Source organism: Symsagittifera roscoffensis, chromosome 4 (assembly GCF_963678635.1).
Source record: "Symsagittifera roscoffensis chromosome 4, txSymRosc1.1, whole genome shotgun sequence".
Taxonomy (NCBI): domain Eukaryota; kingdom Metazoa; phylum Xenacoelomorpha; order Acoela; family Convolutidae; genus Symsagittifera; species Symsagittifera roscoffensis.
The window spans coordinates 56,866,646-56,890,747 of NC_087065.1; the positions used below are offsets into that span (position 1 = coordinate 56,866,646).

At 35.6% G+C, this 24,102-nt stretch overlaps 1 protein-coding gene across 13 annotated transcripts in view; it reads right to left on the reverse strand.

Moving 5' to 3' along the window:
- Positions 1–20,595, reverse strand: part of LOC134843942 (uncharacterized) — a 59,945-nt gene extending 39,350 nt beyond the window's left edge. Inside the window, exons 1-6 of one of the 13 annotated variants that reach the window (XM_063860303.1) lie at positions 20,578–20,595; positions 18,453–18,668; positions 17,730–17,902; positions 12,459–12,585; positions 5,065–5,171; positions 4,239–4,420 (exon numbers count right to left, since the gene is read on the reverse strand). In XM_063860303.1, the coding sequence (XP_063716373.1) occupies positions 4,239–4,420; positions 5,065–5,171; positions 12,459–12,585; positions 17,730–17,902; positions 18,453–18,481 (618 nt within the window). In that variant the 5' untranslated portion in view covers positions 18,482–18,668; positions 20,578–20,595. The other 12 variants (XM_063860306.1, XM_063860308.1, XM_063860305.1 and 9 more) reach the window with 12 other exon arrangements.
- Positions 20,596–24,102: the final 3,507 nt, after the last annotated feature.

Below are 24,102 nucleotides of genomic sequence, written 5' to 3' on the forward strand. Positions count from 1 at the left end.
AAAAATAGCGACAAGACAGAACACATACGACGAAGAACATAATACATAGAAGTAACACCTACCGCACCACAGTTGCCACCCCTACCACATGACCATCCATTATCCTTAGTCCCACGTAATTTCCGAAACCTAGCAATAACACATAACCCAAATTTTAGACAAAACAAATCGCAAAGTCCCATACAACATATAATGACACATCATTCACAAGATGATAAGACATATGAACAAATTATAGAACAACCCCATACCACCGCTTTCAGTCTCAAAATAATCATTTTTTTAGCCCACGATGAGCCGACAACTTGGATCCCTACACCGCTCAAATTCCCATCCAACCAACCTCCACACTCCAATCCCAATAATCCCACTTTTTGCTTTCCCGCCACCCGATTTTACAACTATTAATATATCATCAAGCATGAATTCGGATACTAATTCAGATATTTCAGTTTTATACTCCATTTCACAACTTAATAACCCTAATATAGAAACCCTGACGAATTTGCAGACTCCGAACCATCTCCATCCAATAATTTTCAAACCAACTCCTCAGTTTTTTCAAAACCCCCTTTTCAATCGTTCCCACCAAATAACCCGCTCCCATCAGTTTCTACTCCTTCTTATGCTTCACAAGTAACCCCAACCTATTCTCCATTTCATTCCGACCGATCATCTAATAATTCTCCAGATACCCCCCAAATCTCCCAGGAACTCGATAATTTTATCACCCTACAACAACAGCTAATACACCCTAACATCCTCACTATAAATCAAATTTCATCCACAATAGAATCCTCAAACCCACCTACTCCTACACCCTCCTCAGCTTACACTGCATCATTAGCAAAATCATCCACATCCACCGAATCATCAAATAGCACTCACCGAGCTTATCGCACTTTTAAAAGAAAATTCCCGAACCATCCATTCCCGACCAAACCAGAAACAGCCTGCGAATATATTAATCATCCACACCACACCAACACGAAAGATTTTCTAGCAATCACCTTACCCTCATTCCCACAATATACTTTAAACACACCTAACGACACTAACGACACACGTAGTTTTGTAGATGAACATGTTTTAATGCCAACACTTCACTGGACAGCTTATTACCATTTTACTAATCCCCTTTGCCTGCCACTATCTAGTACTCATAACGATATAGAAAAGAATAAAGATATGCTATATAGACTCACCGCAACACTAACACCTAGACAATTTACTTATATAGGATAGAAAAAATCACTAAAAACATTCACTGCACCCCGAGCTAACGAATTTACAATAGAATATTACGACCATAATATCATTCGAACTAATCAAGACCAATTTCTAGATGACGACCGCTTCGCTAACCCACAACTAACAGAAAAATTCTTCATCAAAACGTCATATGTATTCAAACTTAATATTTTTGATAGAAAATATGATCACATCATTTCTGAAGCACTTACTGATATTCATGCTTACGAAAGTTTTAAAGAAAAATTTCAGTTATTTTCACTAACCTTTCACTTCCTTGCACCACATGAACGCGATTTGCACTGTTCACACGGCATTATGTTACGCACTAAACAGACTCATACATATACATACTATCGCTTCATACAAAATCATTTTGATTTACATACTCCGTCAAGACAACCACACCATCGTTTTCAGTTTCTTAACTCGAAGTACACTTCATCATTTTTTCTTAATTTCACCTATTGCATCAAGGATACTAACCTCCACGGCATCCTCCGCAATTATGACTCAGTAACACAAATGTACATATTTTGTCCCATCACGAAGACCTTTAATGCCGAAGAATCCAGACCCTTCCTTATCCCACATGATTTTATCCAACCTATAGAAATCCCAATATTAGAATTCATTCACAATACTAAATATAATCACAAAATATATAACCTCATTCAAAACACACCTTATGAGTTTGCAGTAGGCACCGAAGAACTAAAAACCATTAGAGCACTTCATTTGCTTTGGCCACTGCTCCAAACTAAAAACATCATTCGCATACTAGCAAAACTACTAACAAATTCGGACATAATACACGACATCTTTCCCCACGGCTTTTTCCCAGACGATTAACAGGTAAGTATAATTTAAAAATATTCTTAACTAATAAATTTAAAATTAGTCCTAACCATTCTTTACTCATTGTTCGTTTACATTTTTAGTCCACGATCATCTGCAAAAAATAGAAAAGAAAAATAAAAAATAAACTTGTTAAAATTCTTCTAAACTTCATTAATATTTTACACAAGATAATCTGATAAAATTCATACCAAATGTAGCAAATTAATTTATAAATTATTCCCCCATAAAACAGTAAATTTAATTATGATGAAAATTTATAACTTTAAATTTCCCCCAAAACTAGCAGTAAAATTGAAATTCTATGTAACAAATTGATAAAAAGAAAATGCAGTACTAACCTTTTGATATTTTCATTCACTCGCACAGGAATTCTATCCAAACTCGCACAGCTTGCCCACGAAGAATTGTTTAAATAGTGATTTTGAGTTTCAAGTTTTCACACTCAACAACTCTAACACACGATTACAAGTTTCAAACTTTCCTTTAACCCGGTTGGAAAGGAATTATATACTAAACCAAACTAACCAACGCAGCTTACTAAACACCACAAATCATAAAATAACAGCATGACTAAGAAAAGAAAACCAACGGTACCCAAACCGGATTAACCCTGTTTAAAACTGGATAATTTATTCTTTTGAAGACTATTATAAAGTCTAAGAAAGAAATAATAAAACACAAAAAAGTCGAAAGACAAACCCACAACAAAAACAATTTGATTTTTAAAAAAAGGACACAACCAAAGAAACATAAGAAAGACCAACATAAACCCAACATAAAACGTTATCACATAACAGGACCTCTCAAAGAAACCGCACGAAACCATACTCCCACTCCTGGCCTAACCCACCAGAGAGGACGTCCTGAGCATGCTCTATAGCCGACCTAACCCACCGCGCTACATCCACGCTTTGTGACCACACTTCTATTTTTAATAAGAGGTACTCAAGGATGAGTAACTCTTCAAAATAACCGAACTAAAACAAAATGCTTTTGTGAAAACAACTAACTAAATTCATGATTAAAAAACCAAACTAATAAAAAGTTTATAAAATGTAAATCATACCTTGCAGTATATAGATCAACACACAACAACAAAGACGAACATCCAAAGACAAAATGATCCCAATACACTCGAACAAGAATGGCTAACCACAACCGATATGCCGTCCACAATCACAACTCAAAGGATTTAGAGTACGACTTGACTTCGCAGAAAAGGACTTCTTTGAAATAGACCAATGACCACCTCGATGTTCAAGTATACGTACAAATCCGAGTTACAAGGCATCCCTTCCACACACAATCTCCACGCCATTCCCAGACGAGGTTGAACACAAAACAAGTTCTCTACATAATACAGAAAAACCCGTCATAGCAAACTATTTTGAAATCAGATTGATTTCATTGGGAAACACAGTCGTTGTCACAAGACGACACAACGATTGATGTCCCTAACTCCAGCGTCCTGGAACTTCTCTAACAAGAGGAACCGGACAAGAATACGATGTTCGCCAAATACCAACGTTCATCATCCATCCTTTGAATTGCAGAAAGATAATTCTAAAAAACTCTGTAAAACCCGGATGGGTGGAACCTGATCTAAACTATATTTTATGATTGGATAAATTAGATATTTTACCACTGTAAAGTATTTAATATTAACCAATCATGATCCATCTAACTAACAACCCACTTATTTGTAAGTGCTGAAATTACTTGTAATTTCAGCACCAGAGAGATTTGAATTTAACTTAGAAATTAGCTGTCTCTCCAAGAGAACTTCAGCAGCCGCAACAAACCAGTATACCCTAGATCTATTGAGCCTAGCAGAGACTAGTTAAACACCCTGAGACTAGAAAGTATAAGAGTAAGATTAGGATCGGTATTAGACTAAGAAGTTGCACGAATCTATCCGGCCGAAAATAAGATAGCGTGACGAGCAGACGGTGTACCCTATCCGAAATTACTCTATGATTTAACCACATCGAACCTAACTCACTGCAAATGTCGGGTCAATGTGCACAAGAACTTTTTTATGATCGACACTTTTTTTGAGTTTTAATCAATAGATCAAAAAGAAATATATTTCAATTGGAACTGGAATTGCAAAAAACACCACGCACTGTGTCCTCGCAATCCATCTGCTTCACGACTAGCTTCTCCATTTTGCCCAGAGTGTTGTCGGGGGTAATCTTGTTTTCATCGTATGCCTTGGCAATGAAGGTGGGAATCATGATTTCATTCTGCATGATGCTCTGTTCGTTCTGGTAGCAGCTCTCCACAAACTCAACCACACCCTCCATCGCTGAAAGCAAATTAAGACTGTTGTCTCCATCATTTGCTGCAAAACTAAAAACAACATTCGGATCAAAATTACATCCTTCCCCTCAGATATACCAAGTTAATATCTTCCACTCCAGCATTTAATTGAGATTAAATTTGCTAATTGTTACAAATAAAACGCTCGATTCTCATTAACTGAGCCAAACCCCCCCCCAACTAATTTGTGGAGATGGATGTTGAGCGATTGCAACCATCCTCTATGAAAGTTTTCTGCGTCGTCAGTGAGTTTTTGAGTTCACGTGCCTAAAATGATATTTTGGGCAATTTTTGAAACTCGTGACTGAGCAGTTTGCGATTTTTGCCATGCTTTGATTTCTCTTCCAATTTTATTTAGACACCAATGTCGGAAAAAGTAATGGTTGGTTGACTAAAATTTGTTAATATACTCTAACAGTGCAAAAAAGGCGATTCGAAAGGAAACGATGTTGAGTTATACGGAAAAGCCGTCTGCTTTCACCTCTAAATTGCTAGCACCTATGAAATCCATTCCGTAGCCAAAAAAATATATATGCGACGAGACACTCTTTATTTCTAATATAAGTGAATGGTCAGATGATTTTGCTGGAAATTAACACTAATTAGGCCTTGTGTGTAAGAGGTACTCACATTTTTGTTTCTGGCAGTTCATGATGGTGTAAAACATGGCTACGTGAGCACTCATGTCTCTGTACTTGATCAGGGTCGAATTAGCCGAATTCCTCTTGTGGTTCCATCTGGCCAAAAAAGAAGTCTTGATTATTTAACTCGAATAAAAATTGCATCAGAAAAAGTTCGTCAGCAAAATGTCATTTTAAATTATATTTTGTAGAATTGGTGACTTTTCTGTATTACATGCTATAGTAACCTGAGCGTAAGATTGATTCGTCATTAAGTTAAGTAGTACAGCAAACAAAGGGTAAGGTTCGAAATAGTTAAATCTTCAAAGATATAGTCCCTCCTATGCCAGAAAACAAAATTTGACAAAATCGGCGAACCCCCCCCCCCCAAATGGGAACTACAGCGGCTAGGTTTATGAAACTCATAGGACGGATACTAGAGATGATTTGACCCGGGCATACAAAAAACGGGACCCCTCAGACCCTTGGGGGGGCAAGTGATAACGGTCCCCGGAAGTGTAAATGGCCCTATCAGAACTCGGAAATTAGCGGCGGTTTTGGGCTCAAACTTTAGTATGTTGTAGGCCTAGTTAAGGGGAGCTTAAGTTTAGAACCCCAGACACCTAAGACCCCCATTTCCGGTTTTATGCCCTAAGTAAACAAACCCACCCGTAACTTCCGGAAGTCGGTTTTCGGCCTCAAATGATCGCAGGGAGCTGAAACTTGGAGGGATCATAGGTAGCACTGAGGTACATCAGCTGTTTTAATTTGAACCAAATCCGGCGGTTGGGCCGGAAGCTATTAGCACTTGAAAAAACACCCCGCTAGACCGGAAATAGGCACCTTACGCAAAATATTGAGCGAGGGCATACCGATTTTACGGCGGGATCAGATACTGCAACTCATTGCCGAAAAAAGACCCCTAGTGATTGGAACCCGTCCGGCGACTCCCTGATAGTTAGAAGGTCGGGATTGGAATAGAGTACAGATAGAAATTTGAGATGCTTGAAATTAATTAGCTACCCATGAAAAGGGTCTCCCCCTACCCTTGGGAGGTCGGAACGTTAACGGAATAATTAAAATAAAGACCTTGGGAATAAAGACTGAGTAAACATAGCATGGTTTGGAGGTTGAGTTGAACTCGAGAGCTGAAGTATGACATTTGTTTGCTCGGTCAAATTGTGACATCTACCACATACCGGGTATCCAATAAGCGTGAAAAGATTGATAAAGAAACCGAAGTTGGCACGTGGCAGAGTTGACAGGAGGAGTGATATAGTCTTGAAACATGTGCGAACGGGTAATTTAAGCGGATGTCAGGACTGATAGCGAACGGCGTGACTTAATTAAAACTAAGTGTAGAGAAAGATAAGGAATTTGAGGGTACCGGAGAGCCTGTAAGAGTCAGAACAGATGTTGGCTACTATTAAGAGTAGTGGGTTCTCGTCACAGAAGAATTATTGCGAGTAAATCGAATAGTTGGTTCTCAAAGTATGAGACCAGTAATAATAAGTTCTCATCAGAGATTCTCTAGAGAGAGAGAATAGTTAGTGTTAGTAGAGTAAGTTGGAAATTAATTGCAATTAGGCAGTTTGGCCGATAAATCGCAGACCCTTCCCTTTGACTTTATTATTAGATTATATCCTGGCCACTCAGAGCCTTCTGTAATTGGACGTATAATAATATACATTAATTTATCATTGGAAACCCTGCGATTGTATCGAGTAGACGAGAAAAGACAGCCGAAGAGCAATACACAGAGGGGCAAGCAACATAAAACAAAACAGAATTGTTGCCACCAAAATAACCCTTTCGGGATTTTAGAAAGTAGTGAATCTCGGTCTCCCCGCTGAATTCACTGCCAAAGGGACAGCTTCGCAAAGAGAAGATCCCCTAATTCTACATATTTCACCAACAAACAATTTTCCAATTGCCTGCTGAAAAATAGTCGATAAGTGCCATTTGTTCCCGCAATGACAAGTTTGAGAATGAAATCGAGTTTCCTACCCATAATATACTGAATAAAAAATTAGAATTACTGCAGCGCATTTAGATACGTAAATCGATTCATAATGAGTTGAAAGGATTTATACGGCAGATAAAAGCTAATTTTCATTGCCTAACAAAGATTTAAATCGATTTAAATGGATTTGTGCAAGGCAGTGAAATCCATCAAAACCACAAAAAAAAATAATTCATTCAATTATTATTTTTGTTTTGAAACTTGACCAAAATTTTGTACTAAAAAATTCTCAATCAGACCTACGGAGAGCAAGAGTTATTCGAGTTTTTTTACCGCAAACTATTGAGATTAAGGTAACTTTTTGAGTTTTGCAAGTTTAAGGGCTTACGCGGTATGAAAAGTAAAATTATGCAATATTTTCTCCGAATGAAATTTTCATTATCAGCGTTCTAGACGCATTTAGGTTAAGCAATTGTCAAATAACTGAAAAAGTCATTTTACGACAATTTTTTTTGCGACAGAAATTTCAAATATTCGTTATACTCAGAGTTTTTTCAGGCCAAACATCTACACAAAAAGACCACATAAAAAGGACCACATTACTCTCAGTATTCAAAGACATTGAAAAATCTCAATACTTGATGATATATAAGGATATAAACGATTACAAAACAGTCGGTGATACTAAGATTCATTTACTCCGTTGCATTCTTTTCATTTTCTAAGCAAGAGAACATGGAGACCTAATATCTATGGCACACTGCATCAATTATCAGTCTGTTACGAAATTCAGTTTGAAAAACGGTTGAAAAGTATTTCCATAGTATCAAATTGAACACTTAAATACTGGCGAAAAAATTACTATCGCATCCGTGAGAACTACACGAGTTGTTTACATATTCCAGAAAAATTTGCATAATCGTGTCTGGAGTATGTTTTATACAAAACAGTTGCTCAACACTCCGCTATTTTCCCATTTTTTGTGGATATGCACGACGTGGAATAAGTTTTTTATTAACCCCCTTTAATAAAACCACATAGTCCCAGCTGCAAAATTTTGGCTCTCCAGAGATTGGAAAAATTGTTGAAGAACGCAAGAAAAAAACATTTGCAAAATTTGTTGGAAGAAGAGCAGCCCGGAAACAATTGGGAGTTGGAACAAAGAAATCAAAGCGTTGAACAAGTAAACCAGATACAATTCTCGAAAGTAGCTCGAAAACCAATAGCTTTCGCAAATACACTTTTGACAACAATGAATCATAGTTTAAATCACAGCAGTCATTTTCGGTACGGGCTTCTACAAAGATTTTTGATAATGTCCAGATTGGGGAAAAATTAGTTCATCTTACACTCAAACGTATTTCCCGGTAATTCTCTTGATGAAAGCATTCTTGAGGTTGAATCTGAGAGAGAACGTGGTCTCTACTTGATATGCGTGATACCCACCTTAAAAGTAAGCTTCAACTGTAACAAAAAGCGGACGAGCATAAAGCAAAATCAGAAGTTGATTCCGCTGAGGAATCTGATTCTTATTCGACTTATATGAACAATCTACTACAATCTCTATCCTCGAATTGTGAAGTTTACTTTAACAAAACAATAGATTTGTGCTAGGCAGTCAAATCCATCAAAATTACAAAAAAAATATTTCATTCAATTATTCTTTTTGTTTTGAAATTTGAGCAAAATTTTCTACTCAAGAAAAATCTCAATCAGAGCTACGGCGAGCAAGAGTTATTCGAGTTTTTTTACCGCAAACTATTGAGATAAAGGGAACCTTTTGAGTTTTGCAAGTTTAAGGGCTCAGGGGTATGAAAAGTAAAATTATGCAATATTTTCTCCAAATGGCTTTTTCATCATCAGCGTTCTAGACGCATTTAGGTTAGACAATTGCCAAATAAATGAAAAAGTAGCTTTACGACAATTCTTTTTGCTGCAGAAAATGCAAACATTCGTTATACTTAGAGTTTTTTCAGGCCAAACATCTACACAAAAAGAGAAAACTATCCTGCAATTTTTTTCCAGCTTTCTCCAATGTTTGAAAATGTACAATGGATATAACTCAATTCAGACTTGAATGAAAATTTTTATAGGTATTTGCTACATTATCTGTAAAAATTAGATTCCCTTTTTCCGATTCTTGTCAGCACGAGTAGGAATTATTTATACGCGTTTCATCCATGTAACTAAAAATGTGCGTCTATAAGCAAGAAGAAGATAGCTAACTAGAAAAAGGTAAGAAATGGATATTTTAATTTTTTTTCTGACTTTAAAAATCAGAAAAAAAAAGAAATGGAAATTGACATTTTCAAAAAAATGTTGATTTTTTTGCTGCTTTATTTTAATTAGTATGAACAGGCAACCGACTGGGTTGGTTGATCAGCCAGAAAAAAAAACAGCCAACAGTTTCTATATAATTGATAAAAACCTCAAAAAATTGGATTGGAAACTCGATTTAAACTGTTCAGTCTCAAAGTTTTTTTCTGAAATTTAGTTTGAAAATCGGAAAGAATCCGATGAACTTTTTGAAAAAGATTTTTCAAATCGAATTCCAGCTGATATAATTTAAATTGGGTATACCAATTGATTACCGTAGACCGGATTCTGTTTCAAAAAGTGCAGAGCAATAACGCGTATGGGCAACCTATTTAAGAGCCACAAACTGAGTCAATTCACATGCAGTCCGAGTTGATTGGAGCGTGGTTATCAGTTCGAGTAGATCTATATTTGTTTCTCATCACTTGTCATTACTTTCTCAAGAGAAATTTTTTAAGCAAACTTATTGCACATTCCTTGCAAGAATAAGGGCAGTGACAAAGTTCAGCGTTTTCGAAACTTAAGGAAAAAAATCTGCTCTTTGTCTCAAGACGAAGAGCAGTCTACTTGTTGTTTTTATTTAAAAAACTTGCAATATCTATTTTTCGCTTGTCGCGGTTTTTCTCAAGCCAAGTTTTACGTATTGAGCAACGGGGAAACTATTCTGCCACCTGGACGATTTCAATATTTTGCGTTCAAAATTAATTTTTAACTAATGTAGATTAACTAATGTAGATCTGCTAACTAATGTAGATTATTTGTCATAGTTTAAGCGTGCTTATCCTCGAATTTTAGATTAAAGCTTATTTCTGGGCAGCTGATTCATCCCTCTCAAAAATCAAATTTGATCGAATTGAGGCAAGCTAAAAAAACCTAATAACGCATAATCAGACTTTAAATGTTTCATTCAAAATAACTTGTAATGGAATCAACTTCTAAATGTAGGTTAGAAAAAAATTTTCTTTTTTTATTTGAACTGAATTATGACGCGTTATAGCAGAGACAAAAATCAGAGTTTTCTAAAGTTTATGACGGAAAAGTTACTTGGTTAGTTTTTTCTTCCTTCTGAGCTGAGCAACTTCGAATTTTCAAAAACAGTTTTCATGGATTTTTTGTACTTTTTAACAAAAAATATTTAACATAAACAATTAAAAAACTACAAAAACGTTACAACGTTGAAAGTTCTTTTTGAGGATCCTTTCTTAAAACAATTGCGTCAAGAAAAAGGAAAAAAACATAAAAATCTTGTAGCAATGCAGTGCAGCCAAAAAATCTTTTATCAAAAATACGTATATTGCCAATAAACTCGCTCAATTATATCGAGCCTATCAGTCATTTATATTCAAATTGGATAAACGTGTATTGTAGCACTGATTTAAAAAGACACCGTAAGGCTACAGCATTTTTTTAAATGGAAGTTTTAGAACTTTTCATAGATCAACACAATCATGAAAGCAAAAAAAAGTTGTGTTTCCAAAAAAGCAGTTATAAACAAATTAAGTACACCAAAAAATTCCAAAATTTTTAGCACTAAATCTCAACTATCGCATGTGTAACACTCTGGCGTACAAGACTAGCTTGATTATGAATTCATCAAGGGATTGTCTTCTTTCTGAAGACTACTAGATCTTTTCGGAGCGTTAGCGATCGCTAAGAAATCTCTTTAGTTAAATTGGTTGTTTTTAACCTTTCAAATTGGTAATATTTTGTACACTTGAAGGCCATTTTTTAATCAATTTTTAGTGTCATGTATTAAATTGAACGCTTACCCTCAATATTAGATTGCGACACTTCCAACAAGTGAATATGTTTCGAATTGTATTTTAATGCGAGTGATCTTTTATTGAGATTTTTTTTTAATGTCTCAACACGCTTGATTCCTTACTTTCAATTTTTCTATGTTTTTTATGCACAGCTCATTTTTTCCAAATACTTCATCGTTGGCTGGAGCGCGGTAACTGGTTCATGAATCCAATTTTTTTGTCAGATCATGTCAAAGCTCATTGGCGTGGGAAAGGTTAGAAAGATTGCTTTTCTTCTAATTTTTTTATAATTGCTTTTTGCAGGCAGCGAATTAATCCGTCTCAAAAATCAATTCCAATTGAAATGAAGTAACTTCTTAGGTAAACCTAATCAGTAGCGAATTTAGGGGGGACGCCCCCTCTCAAAGATTCGATCCCTTCCCGACCCAAAGCGTCCATCCCTTGTACTATTTTGAGATATCCATTTTTTGCTGACTGACTTTAAAATATTTCTAAAAGCGCCTTCGGCGCCAATCTACCCTCTAGATTTTAACTTTGATGGGGGAGCGCGCCGAAAAAACGCAATTTTTTGGTCGACATTTTCCAAAAAGTGCCTAGAAACGCCTTTTTTTTCAAAAATTTACCTGCGGCGCAGAAAATTTGGTCTAATTAGCGCTTTACAGTGCTTTTGGAGAGCTCAGAAAATCAATTTGATCGACGTAAAAAAAAGTTTGACAAAATTTTCAAATTTTTTTTGAAAATCCACCCCCCCTCGAGAAATTCCTAGATCCGCGCTTGAAGCTAATAAAGCATTATTAGACGGAGATCTTATCACTCAAGATAGCTTGTAATGGGAAAAACTTCAAAATGTTGGTAAAAAATCGTTTGCTATTTCTTAACTATACTGAAACATGGCGCCTTAAAGCAGGAAAAAAATTCGGAATTTTTATAAGAAGAACAGTCTTGTGTTTTGGACTTTTTCACGGGAAAACATGCGTGGGTAACTTTTTTCTTTCTATTCAACGTCAACTTTTCAAAAAAAGTTTTCATTTTTTTGTGCCACCTGGAAAACATGTCACCTCTGTTTTTTGTGCCACCTCTGTTTAAAGAAGAACGTGTTCATTGATTTTAAAATTGGCTATTTTGCCAATTTCACCAAATTAAACTGCGCAGAACTACGGCAAATAAGCCTAGCCCCGATTTTGATCTAAATTGAGCTTGCCTCAAAACTTGTTCTTCATATGGTTATACTGGACTGCGTTTTGCGAGATGACCAGTTGCAGGCAGTTCGTTGCTTGAATAGTTTTAAATATTTAAGCACTGGGTTAGACCTCAGCTTGTTTAATTAATGAAAAAGCAAAGGCCTTAATATTTTAGACTGACCCCAGTTTTAGTTGTGCTGCAGCCCATACAGAAGAGAGTCCATTGAGTGTGGCCACTACTATTTTGACCTCGTCATGGTATCCTGTCATGTTGTTTGATGACATATGGGTAAGCACTGTCGTCAATCCTGTAACAAACAAACAAAACGAAGAATAAGTGAGTTGAACTTGTCAAGTTCTAAGAAAGAAGGAGACTCAAGGTTCTACAAGGCGATTCGAAACTTATCGGAGAAAATCTTGAAAAAAGAAAAAAAAATGAATCTGGAAAAAAAATGAAAAAAGAATAGGAAAAAGAATTTAAAAAAAAAAATCAGCTGAGCTCTACAATTTTATAAGAATCGAGCAAAAATTACCGCGCTTCTTGAATTAGAGTATTTTTTAGAAATTCAGAATGCAGAGCTCAAATACAACTTGGAAATGTAAATTTAGATACTACTTGAATGTGGAGCTTCGTCTCGGCTTCGACCTTCATCATAAATTTTGTATAGTTTCATTTTTGCTAGGCTGCACATGGTATAGTCCCTTTAGGACTAAAAATTTTCCAGTTTCAATTTTCTAGGAAACTCGAGGAAACTTGAGGAGACCCGGGTTGACCTCCATAAACCGAAAATGCTCACCTTACATTTCCCCACACCAAAAACGCTTATCATACAATTGCCTACATCAAATGTATGGAAAAATGCCAATCATACAATTTTCATACAATTTCTAAAAAAATTTCCAAGTAAAATTGAAAATGCCCCAAAAATTTTTTCGTTTTTTTTTCAACCTCAAATCAAATTTTCCAAAACAAACCTCAGACAACCATTTTCCAAAAAAAATTTGCATGCAAATTTTAATTTTTTGTTTGCATAACGTAGTCCACGATGCACAAAAATTGGAGTTCTTTCCGTTTCTCTGGATAACTTTTTTTAAACAGGCTAAAAACTCCTGTTTTTTTGTATCGCATGTTTATGTATGCCTTGATCAATGTTTGATCAGTTGAAAATTCAATTTAAAAAAAAATCATCTTTGAAAAATTTTGCCAAATTTTAAAAGTTTGATGCTTTCACTATATCATTTGTGAAGAAATCACTTTTACAATTCAGATCGTTTGTAATGCATTGTCAATGACAGACGATCAACCTTTTGGGAACTCAAGTTTTGAGTACACCATGGGTTTAGTCACTTGTGTTCGGTCACGAACACATCCCAAAAATTTTGAGAAATAATACTTAGAAAAAATCAATTTTTTGGTTTATGAAAAAATGCTTATCCTACACTTTTCATTTATGAAAAAATGCTTATCCTAGAGTTTTTTTACAATTTTCTGAGTCTATGAAACTGTAGGAAATTGTAGAATAAGAATTTTTTCATTATAGAAATTGTAGGATAAGCATTTTTGGTCAACCCGGGGAGTTTGTAGAAAACGCAGTCGAGGTTTCCCAACCTCTAAAGTTTTCTCTGTGTTCTTCTTTGTTTAGAGATGGCACGCTTTATGGGTGGGTCTTAATTTTTATGCCTCAATATTCACTAAAATGCTTTCTGTACAATTTCGTGAAGTAAAGAAAAAGCATTTCAAAATTCTGTAAAAGTGCGTGTCATAAAATTTCGTATAGAAAAATGCTTATCATACTGTTTCATAGTAGGGGCGGATCTAGGATTTTCCCGAGGTGGCGGGTTTTCAAAAAAAATCGAGGTGCACGCTTTCCTCTCAAATTTAGTATATATTCGCGCCATTAGAAAAAAAAGGCGATATGTTACAATAGGTGGTAGGTTCAATTTGAATAGCTGGATCGCTTTTTGTTATAGTTCGCAGATTACTTATAATTTGTTTCCAAAGCCCATTTTTTTGGCAAAAGAAATAAGCTTTGAATTTTTGAATAGAATTTCATCTGGCAGAGTAATGTATTTACAAAAACTATCTTAGTAGTCGTACAATTGATTGAAAGGGAAATGACTATATTATAAATTATAGATCTCAAATTTAATACATGCACTGTACTCCAAATTACCACCTATTGTAACATATCACCGAAAAAAAATTCGGGTCCATCAACCAAAAATGGAGATCTTAAAATAGTAAAAAGGGGGACCCTTGGATTGGTGTTTTGTGATAGTAAAATATGAATAAAACAATAGAAATTAAGTATATTTGATAGTCAAAGTCAAGTAGAAAAATCATTGGAAAAACAAAATTATTTTTTTTTAAAAATTTAAAACAATTTCTGTTTTTTTGGCAGATTTTTTTTTGTTGAATTTTTGAAGTTTTTGATTCCCAAAATGGCGCAAAAATTTCAAAAACTAACTTTACTCGAGTAAAACTAATTTTTCACGGCTTCGATAGGCTATATTAAGCCTGCAGACGTTATTTTGACAAACCTTATTATCTCGAAATTAGACCAAAAATGAAAAAAAATTCAAACCGGTTTTTCTGTACACTGAGAAGCTTTTTAATAAAATTTTAGTGACGTTCGAATCGCGATTGAATGAGCTTTAATATGATTTATAACTCGACTCATTCCGCTGATTTTTTGTGGTACCTGGTTTTGTGGAAAAAAAAATGAAAAAAAAAACTAAAACACCCGAATACAAAGTTCCTCCATCTTGAGTTGACTTGTTTCTAGCTCAAAGCGCAATCGATGGCACCAATGTTTCTGAAGACGTTTGTTTAAACCTTAGATTAAACTACAACTGTTTGACCTAAGTTAGATGATCTCGTAAGACTTTCCCTATCTTTGGCGTTTCTGTAAACAAAAGATTTGTGGAAAAACCCAAGAAAATTGGATGCCTTTGAAGCATATAGTTCACGAGCCACAGAAAATGAACTGTATGAAAATGAACTTGGAACTTGCAAAATGAACTTGGAATTTACACATTGGGTTATTTGGACTTTTGGAATCGGTTTACTTGACCAAGCTTACTTAAAAGACCAACATACAGTTTCAGGGATGTCCACGGATGTTCATAATGTGCATTAAATGAACTGAAAATGTAAATGGACCAAGTTGACAAACCTCCCTACCGTTAGAAGACAAAGTAAAGTTTCTCCCATTACAATTTAATAAAAGAATTAATTTTGCAGTAATAAAAAATAGACCACAAATTTTCATATAGCTAACAAGGTAAAAAATTCTTATATGCTTAACTGCTCAATTTTTTCTTTATAGGGGGGATATTCGTTACAAGGTACCATATGGGGGGGGGGGGGGATAGTCAGCGAGATCCAAAAAAAATAAATTTGTCCAACTCAGAGGTTCGAGTCCCCTCACCACGCTTCCAGACGACCCTAGAATTTAGCCGAGCCCTAAAAGTTTCCTTAAGGTTGCCCTGGGCACCAATTTAAATTATATTTGAAGGGGCACGCCAAAAAACGCTTGTTATTGGTCAAAGTTTTCAAAAAATTGACATTTTTTTCCTTATTTCGCCTGCAGCTCAGAAAATTTGGGCTAAATATGGTCTTTATTGGTTGTTGCGAATGTTGTCAACAAAGGAAAATTGTTTTTGGTAGCCAAATTTTTGTATTTGAAATTCCGCCCCATTGTAGCTAATGAGTTAGCGTTTTTTGAGCTTAAATCATATTTAACCATTTCATAGTTCTGTCCTAGCTTTGCTGCCGAATTTTTTTTTTTTTTAATTTCAGAAGATAAAATATTTTAGATGTTGGTGGTATCAAATTAATAAGCCAAAGTTTGTTGAAAAGTTTGCACACCCGATGTCAAATCACGAATCGCTCAACCTTACGGTTCAGAGAATTTATGATTCAGAGAACTGGCTGCCATCAAATGGCCCAGTTCTTTTTGTGTTTTGCAAAATGAACAGTTCCCTTAAGAAATTGAATTTTTGTTTAGTGAAAATCATTCGCCGATATCAGAGCAAAAATCATTAGCTCGTATGTATAGAACTCAAAAACTGCATTTTTTGTTTCTACCATTTGGAAAATTGGGAGGAACTTTGTATTCGAGTGTGTGGTTTTAGTAGTTTTTTTCTTTTTTTTGTTTTCCATGCAAAATCAGTTTCCACAAATAATCATCGGAGAGAGTTGTGTGAGTTGAGGAAACAACACAAGAAAACAAACAAGAAATTGTCATCCATGGTTTCAACTTGATTTTTTGGAATGCTGATGAGCTTGACTTACTATTTAAGCTGAGAAAAAAACGACATAAATAATCATTGTAACAGTTAATTGGTCCGAGTCATAAAGTCACGGGATATAGAAGTAACAACTTATTGATTTCAACAAGCAGTTAAACAGTTTTTTTCACATGTTTGTCATTCTTTTTTGCAAATATTCAAAATATACGGTTCAAATTTGGACAAAACTTAGATCAGACTATTCGTAAGAACCTAACCAAGCCAAAAATTGAGAAATCTTGTTCCGAGGGCAAAATAGAGCCATTTATCCATAACTAGTTTTAGAGATGTTTTTGCTGTGAAAACGTCCTCACAAACAATACAAGGAAATTGAATTAATGGACTTAAATTAATTTTTTGGAAAGCTGATAAGCTTAACTTAATCTTTATGCCACAGAAAAACGACAGATAACAGAATTGAAATATTTGCTTGGTCCGGCGTCAAAAAAGCGGTCATATCTGTTTTAACGACTCATAAATTAATTTTTTTTTGGAGTTTAAAAAACAATTAGGCAGTTTACACACAAAATAACTGCGAATGAAAACCCTGCACATGGATTGGACAGAATTTTTTCGAAATATTTGCAGGAACAGCTCTTCTGTTGAATTATTTTGATCATCTTCTGTAAAGTATTCATAAACTCTAGCCATTTTTTGTCGTCGAACCAAGAAACTCTTTTAACTCTGGCATCTGTCATTTTTCATGGCATAAAGGGTAAGTCAAATTCATCAGCTTCCCAAAAAACAACATTTTAAGCCCATTAATTCAAACTTTTTGTGTTGTTCGCGAGGATTTTTCTTAGTCAAAAACCTCTGAAGTTAGTTTTACTGGCTATTTTAAGCCTTCGAAGCAAAACTTTTAAATTTTTTATCCACATATGTTCTTCTAATTATCTTCATCATTTTGACTAGCTTGACAAAAATTTAACCCTATATCCTCTTTAGTTTTAGAGAAAACGACAAAAAAGCAAAGAAAAAATTCGTTCATTGTCTCGTTTAGATCAAAAAGTTGCACCATATTATTTAATTCAGAAATTCCCTCCGTATAGAAGCCAAACTCAATGGTGGAGCATAGTGTAAGATAGGGGGATTGGGGAACTTTCAAAGAGAACCAATAGTTACGCTGGATGATATATTTCTTCAGTGTCCTTTAGCATACCTTGAACAATTAGAAGAGGGAGGAAGAATACGAATAGGTTGAGTTTGTAGTAGTAGTTCCTGGTCTCGTAGTAGAGCACCTTCTGTCTGTGGTACTTCTCATTCAAAAGGGCCAGCAGTTTGATCGGGTCAGTTACCACAGAGTCGTCATCAACATCATCCGCCAGGTTAAATCTAAATCAAAGAAAACAACGCTCTGAGTTAAATTAGAGTAGCTGGTTTTTGGGCTTAGCATAGGATATTCCCGACAACAAAAATTATTCTTACAAAATTTTCTTTTTCCGTTTTTTAAAAATAATTTTATTTTCAATTGCTTCTTTTTGACTTGACACTTGAAATTAAGTTCAGAAATTATAGCTGATATACGCTTTATAAACCTAAATTGAGATTATAAAGCTGTTTTTCTCGACAATATCATTTTAGGATCCAAATAACGACAGAAAACGAACCAATTGCGAAATATGCGTAAACGTAATCGAGCGAAAAAACGTAGCCCGAACAAAAATCGTATACAATATTACAGCATAAAAAATCAAAATTCGTATCCAACCAAGTCTCTGTTTTTCAGAAACAGAGCGGCTAGCGAGCTTTTGAGAAGAATTACATCAAAGACTGTCATTCAACTCACAAGAGCCTCACCACAAAATATTCCGCTATTGGGTAGAAACTCATGTATAAGTGAGGCAAAAGTTCACATCTGTTCACAAAAATGCATTATACTCACGAGCTGGTTTGGATATTATGTGTAGCCATTTCACTCCTGTCACCACAGAACTAACTCGAAAGTATAAATCCAAATGAAGGTTCTAATCAAACCCAAACTAAACGAAATCAATGACAAATAAGGGTGTACTTTGCTCTACTGTTATGTTCACTCGCTATGCAGCAAATGGCGATTTAGGAGATTGTCTAGATCTAGATGTTTGCAGTATCAACAGATCTAAGGAAAGATCAAAAGCTGTGCGGTGCAACCCTTAGGCTCCTTTGGGTCACGATTAGTGTTGGTTCAATGTCTTTTAGTTTATACCCCCCCCCCCCCCCCATCAATCAAATCCTTAAATAAAAATATGTAAAGTATCTGATAATAAAGGTAGCTGGCTAAAATTGAACGCATATTGAAATTATAGTATTAGTTTTTCCGCAGAAGTCCAAAAATGAATGAGGGCGGGAGGGGGGGGGGGGGGGGGAAGGTATAAACGAAAGGCCCAAGGCTTAATGTTTCAAATATTGTTGATGTACCACTGTTTTAATTGTTTACTTGCGGTGAACAAACTTGTTATTTCAAGTCTAATATACATTTATGTCATGATCTGAAAAGTCAGCTGCAGACGATTCTGTAAATGACTGTACAAAAGCTCTGAAAATATTGAGTACGGAAACCGTTTACTTGGTCTTCGTAGACTCTAGATACAAATTTTCGGGACTTCATCGGCGAGATAAAACTCATAAAGCAATGCTTGGTTGATTTGAGCTTCTGTTATCAAAGTATGTTTATTACAAAAAGATGTAAAAAGTATTCAAGTTGACTGTGCCTTCAGGCCGGTTCTGATTTTTGCAAAAGTAAACTCATTGAGCATGGCTCACTATAAATATACTATGCTAAAAGTATAACGACAAGAAAAACTGAAGAAACGATTATGATACAACTGTTGATTTTCAAAGCTGTGAAATTTGTACTCTTTTTCTTCGCTCTTTGAAATGTTATGCTATTTCCAACAGACTCAAACAACAGTGAATAAGACTGCTACCCAGGCTGAGGTGCTCGACTCATGATTCGACCAAAACGATCATACGATGTCAAACGAATTTGTTCGACTTTATCGAGTCTTAATCGAACCGTCTTAATTTGCGACGAAAATTTGACTGTTTTTGTGGAATCATGTGTCGAAAACCTCAGCCTGAGCAGCAGCAAATTATAACACCCGGGTCGAAGAGCTCGATATATGTTTTGACTTCCTCGGCCGAAAAAATTGGCATGTTTCGACCGTCTTGACCAAATTTTGGAATGTTTCGACTTTCTCGACCAAATTTTGGCTTGCTTAGACTTTCTCGACCAAATTTTGGTCTATTTCGACTTTCTCGACCAAATTGTGGTATTGTTCGACCCGGTTCAGTTGTGTTTCGACATTCTCGACAAAAGTTTGATATGTTTCAACTTTCGCGACCGAAATTTTAAAAAATCGTTTGTTCAACCCCTCATAAATATTTTTTCATTTTCTCGACCAAAAATGAGTATGTTTCGACTGTCTCGACTTTCTCGACGAACGAAAAACTTTCTCATTGTATTTTCGGCTGAGGTAGCTCCAAAAAACCGTTTGAAAACTTTTTGGTCTCTCAGTTAAAATTTTCTAGTTTAAATTTTTATTTCTAATTTTGGACCTGAAAATTTAAACTTTTTGATATTTTGAAAAATGCCTAAAAAATACGTTTTTAGGTACATTTTGAAAAATTTTGACCGAAAAGTAGTGTTTATGGCGCGTTTAGAAAAGTTGTAGGGTCAGTCACCAAAAATGGATAGCTGAAAACAGTATGAAGGGCGACCCTTTGAGTCGGCAGGGTGTCGAATCCCTGAGGAAGGGAACGTCCCCCACACTAAATCAGCCTCTGCAAGAGTTTAAATTTCTACTATTTTGGCAAATTCTGTTTTATATTGAGAATGGGTACAAGCAAAACAAAAATCCGATAAAAAGGTGTAGGATTTATACCTTTTTTTAAGGATTTAAAACATTCGTAAAATTAATTATAGAACGTAATGTCATATATTGTGTAAACATCTGACTAAAATAAAACGGAATTTTAGCTATAAAAGACCGAACTGAAAAGAATAAATTAGCAAATGGAGCAATGACCTCTTTTAAAACAAATAATTTTACAACTATACTCTAAAATAGTGTAAAATACTCTAGTACACAACACGTGCATGAGAGTATATTTTGCTAGGGAAATTACTATATGACATTCAGAGCTGTAGCAATATATTCATTTTCCCTCCCATTTCTTTCCGTGTACGGTATTGTTGCACACGGAATTGTTAAGCAGGTAAACCGCGGAACAGGCTTTTCAACACTTTGGAAAATCTGTTCGCAAGTGAATTGACAGCAGAGCCTCCGTCGCGGTTGGAACTCATTTTTTCTCAGTGGCTTGTCGAGTGGCGAAGAAGAGCTTTTTCATAAACAGCGTTTGTCTCAGTTGGTATTTTAAATACGATCGAAACGGTCATTTTTTAGGACGGCAAAATCAAAACATAGATTTCGAAAGAACGAAAACTGTTTGCCACAAAGTCTAAAAATGTTGATTTTAGATGGCAATTGTCTCAAACTTAGTCGCGATAGACTAAAAGCGAGTTGCTAGAAGTAACGTCGCGTGTGAGTAAACATAAGTCGAGGCATTTTGGATGCTTTGAGAATTGGATATTTGGAAGTAATTATAACTAGCGTTTGGAGACTTTATATTACAATGAAACAGCTTCAAATTTCAGAAAAAAAAGAAAAAGGAACAAAAAAATGAAATTTTTGGGAAGCAAATATTTTCCACATTGAAACACGTGATGCTTAATCGTATGCGGAAGTGTTGCTTAATCGCTACGCAGAATAATTTTCTGAAAAATATAATAAAATTAAGCTCAGCCTTTGGAGGTGCGGTTAAATTGTCCTCAATAGCGCCGATTGCAATCGAATCTTTTGATACTAAGAGACATAAATGCACTGAAAAAAAAAATAAAGATATTTTAGCGAGAATCATTTTGAAAATTGACAATACACAGCAAACTTGACTTTGTAATAAGCGATCGTTCAAGAGAGGCAAAGTACGAGAGTGCTGAAAGGAAAGATGTGTCACGCTTTATGGCCGGTGAATAAAAGTGACCGGCAAATAAGATGACAGCCGTTAAGGCGACAACCATTTTTGATGGGACTTGACGAAAAAAGTTTATGATTAAAGAGTTTCTCACAAAAATATAATTTTTTAAATAGGAGATTACGCAATTTCCCCGTTGGTTCGTGCACTTTTCGGCTCTCATCTGACGCTCCCAGCAAATCGCTGGCACAAAACCCAAGAATCGTTCCGTTCAACCGCTTTGTTAACTCGTTCGCTAATCTCCACTTGACTCAACCCCAAACTCGCCATTTCTAGCAGAGCAACTCGCTCACGCAGTTAATTCAACCAGTTTCTAAACTCAGCTAGCCTCGCTTCAAGCAATAGCGTCCTCCACTGACCAGCTACACTTCTCAGCTTGCTCAATCGTTCTCTCTTATGAGAAGCAACTATCTAGTTGCATACCAACAATTTTTTTCTAACCGATGATGAAAACCATTCCTTTGCTCCTTAGCATAATTGTTCTGCTTCATGGAAACACTCCGGTTCTCTCCAGTTTCTCATTTTTTTACATTTAGTTTTAGTTAAATCATGCTATTTCGAATCAATCCTGGCATTTATGAAATCACTCCTCCGCACATGTTCAATAACTCCAACCCTTGCAAACACTGAGAACTGCCAAGTTCAGTTCCTTTTGTCATTTGTGTCACGCTTATCACATACCCGGTATGCGTTAGGTGTCACAGGTCGACCCAAGCAAACAAAGGTCATACAATTTTAACCAACTAATTTTTGACCTCCATAAACTCTAGCCCTCGCGTTCAATTGAATCACCCAATCCAGTTATGTTTACTCAGTGAGACTCCCAAGGTCTTTATTTTAACTATCTTTATTTTAACTACCGGGGGTAGGGGAAGCCTCTTTTGATGGGTAACTCATTCACTTCAAGCATTTAAAGTTTTATCTTTACTCTATTCTAATCCCGACCTTCCTGATATCAGGGGGACATAGTTTGTCTTTTAGGGATCAAATTAAGCCAAAAAGAATCCTCCGGAAACAACCTAAATCCCATGCCGCGCTTCCTCTGGCACCACTTTTATTTGGCCTTGTTGATTTTCTTTCAATAGCTGATTTCCAAGGTTAAGTTGAACTGATTGTTTACCATGTCCATCTTAATTAAATCAACTAATGCAACATTATAGAGGAAGAAGATGTTGTTTTAGGCTCAATAGCTTCAAACGTGTCCTCGATAGATATCTTTCATCTGCCTTTGTCCCCACTAAATGATAACGTTCCATTCCCAGTGCTTAGTTCTTAGGTATAGGTCAATTTCCGGTGTTAATGTTAAGGGTTTCCTGTGCAGTTCGGAGTCATAACGTGCAAAAGTCAACTAAAAGTCAACCGGGGTCACCGGGATCAAAAAATTTCGGACAGATACAGGGTAGCACGGGGCGTTCTATTCAACAATTTTCAACTATATCCGACTAATAACGCCCAAATGATCCCCTTTCCAAGGTCAATGATCACTTTTTTGTGAAGGTTGTTCACACCGGAAGGAGTTGTCGGATGCATTTACTCACGATGGGTCGTTTTTCGGTACCTGGGTCTAGTGTCTTTTTCCGCCACAAAATCAATATACACTCAGTCTTTATTTTGCAAAAAATGCCTATTTCCTGTTTAAGGTATTTTTGAAAGTATTTTTGGAAGTGCTAATGGCCTCCAGTCCAGCTGTTAGAAATGGTCCAAATTATAACAGACGATGTACCTAACACTACCTACCATGTCTCAAAGTTCCAAATCCATGCTTTCATTAGGAAGTAGGGGTCCAGGGGGTCTGGGGTTCTAAAATTAACTTCCTTATATTAGGTCTATAACATACCACTTTTTGTCCAAGTGCTATTTTTTGAGTACTGATAAGATTATTTACACTTACGTAAACCATAATCATTTGGGCCAGGGGCCAATTTTTCCATGCCCAGGTCAAATTATCTCTAGTACTCTCAAATTATCCTCTGAGTTTCATAACACTAATTTCAATATTTCTCAACAAAGGGGTCCGCCGATTTTGTTACACTCTTATGTTCTGGTGCAAGAGATCAATTCTTCCAGCCTTTGGACTATTTTGTGCTCGACCATTTTTTCTACAAACTTTTCCTATCAGACATCTTTTACGAAACTTGTACCAAATTTTTGTACCGAAAAATTCAATTTAAAAAAGTTACTGAAAGAAAGTTTCACACAGGTTTTTTGATCAAAATATATATCACAACTAAAAACTAAAAAGCTTTATGTGAACAAAACTGTTTGTTGACGTATTTTTTTCAAGTATTTTTATCAGAAACATATTCATTTTGGATGAAGCAAATTTTTTGAAATTTCTGGAAAAATTAAACAAGTTTATCTTGTTTTCTATAATGTAATCGTGCAAACAGGGTTAAATTTCACCGAATGACTCGTGCACAGTGAGTTCAATTCATTTTTTTTCTGTGTATTCCCTGTATGTTTTTAGCGCGTATATGGTTTCAGATAATCAAAATAACTAGATCAGTTTCCTTAAATAA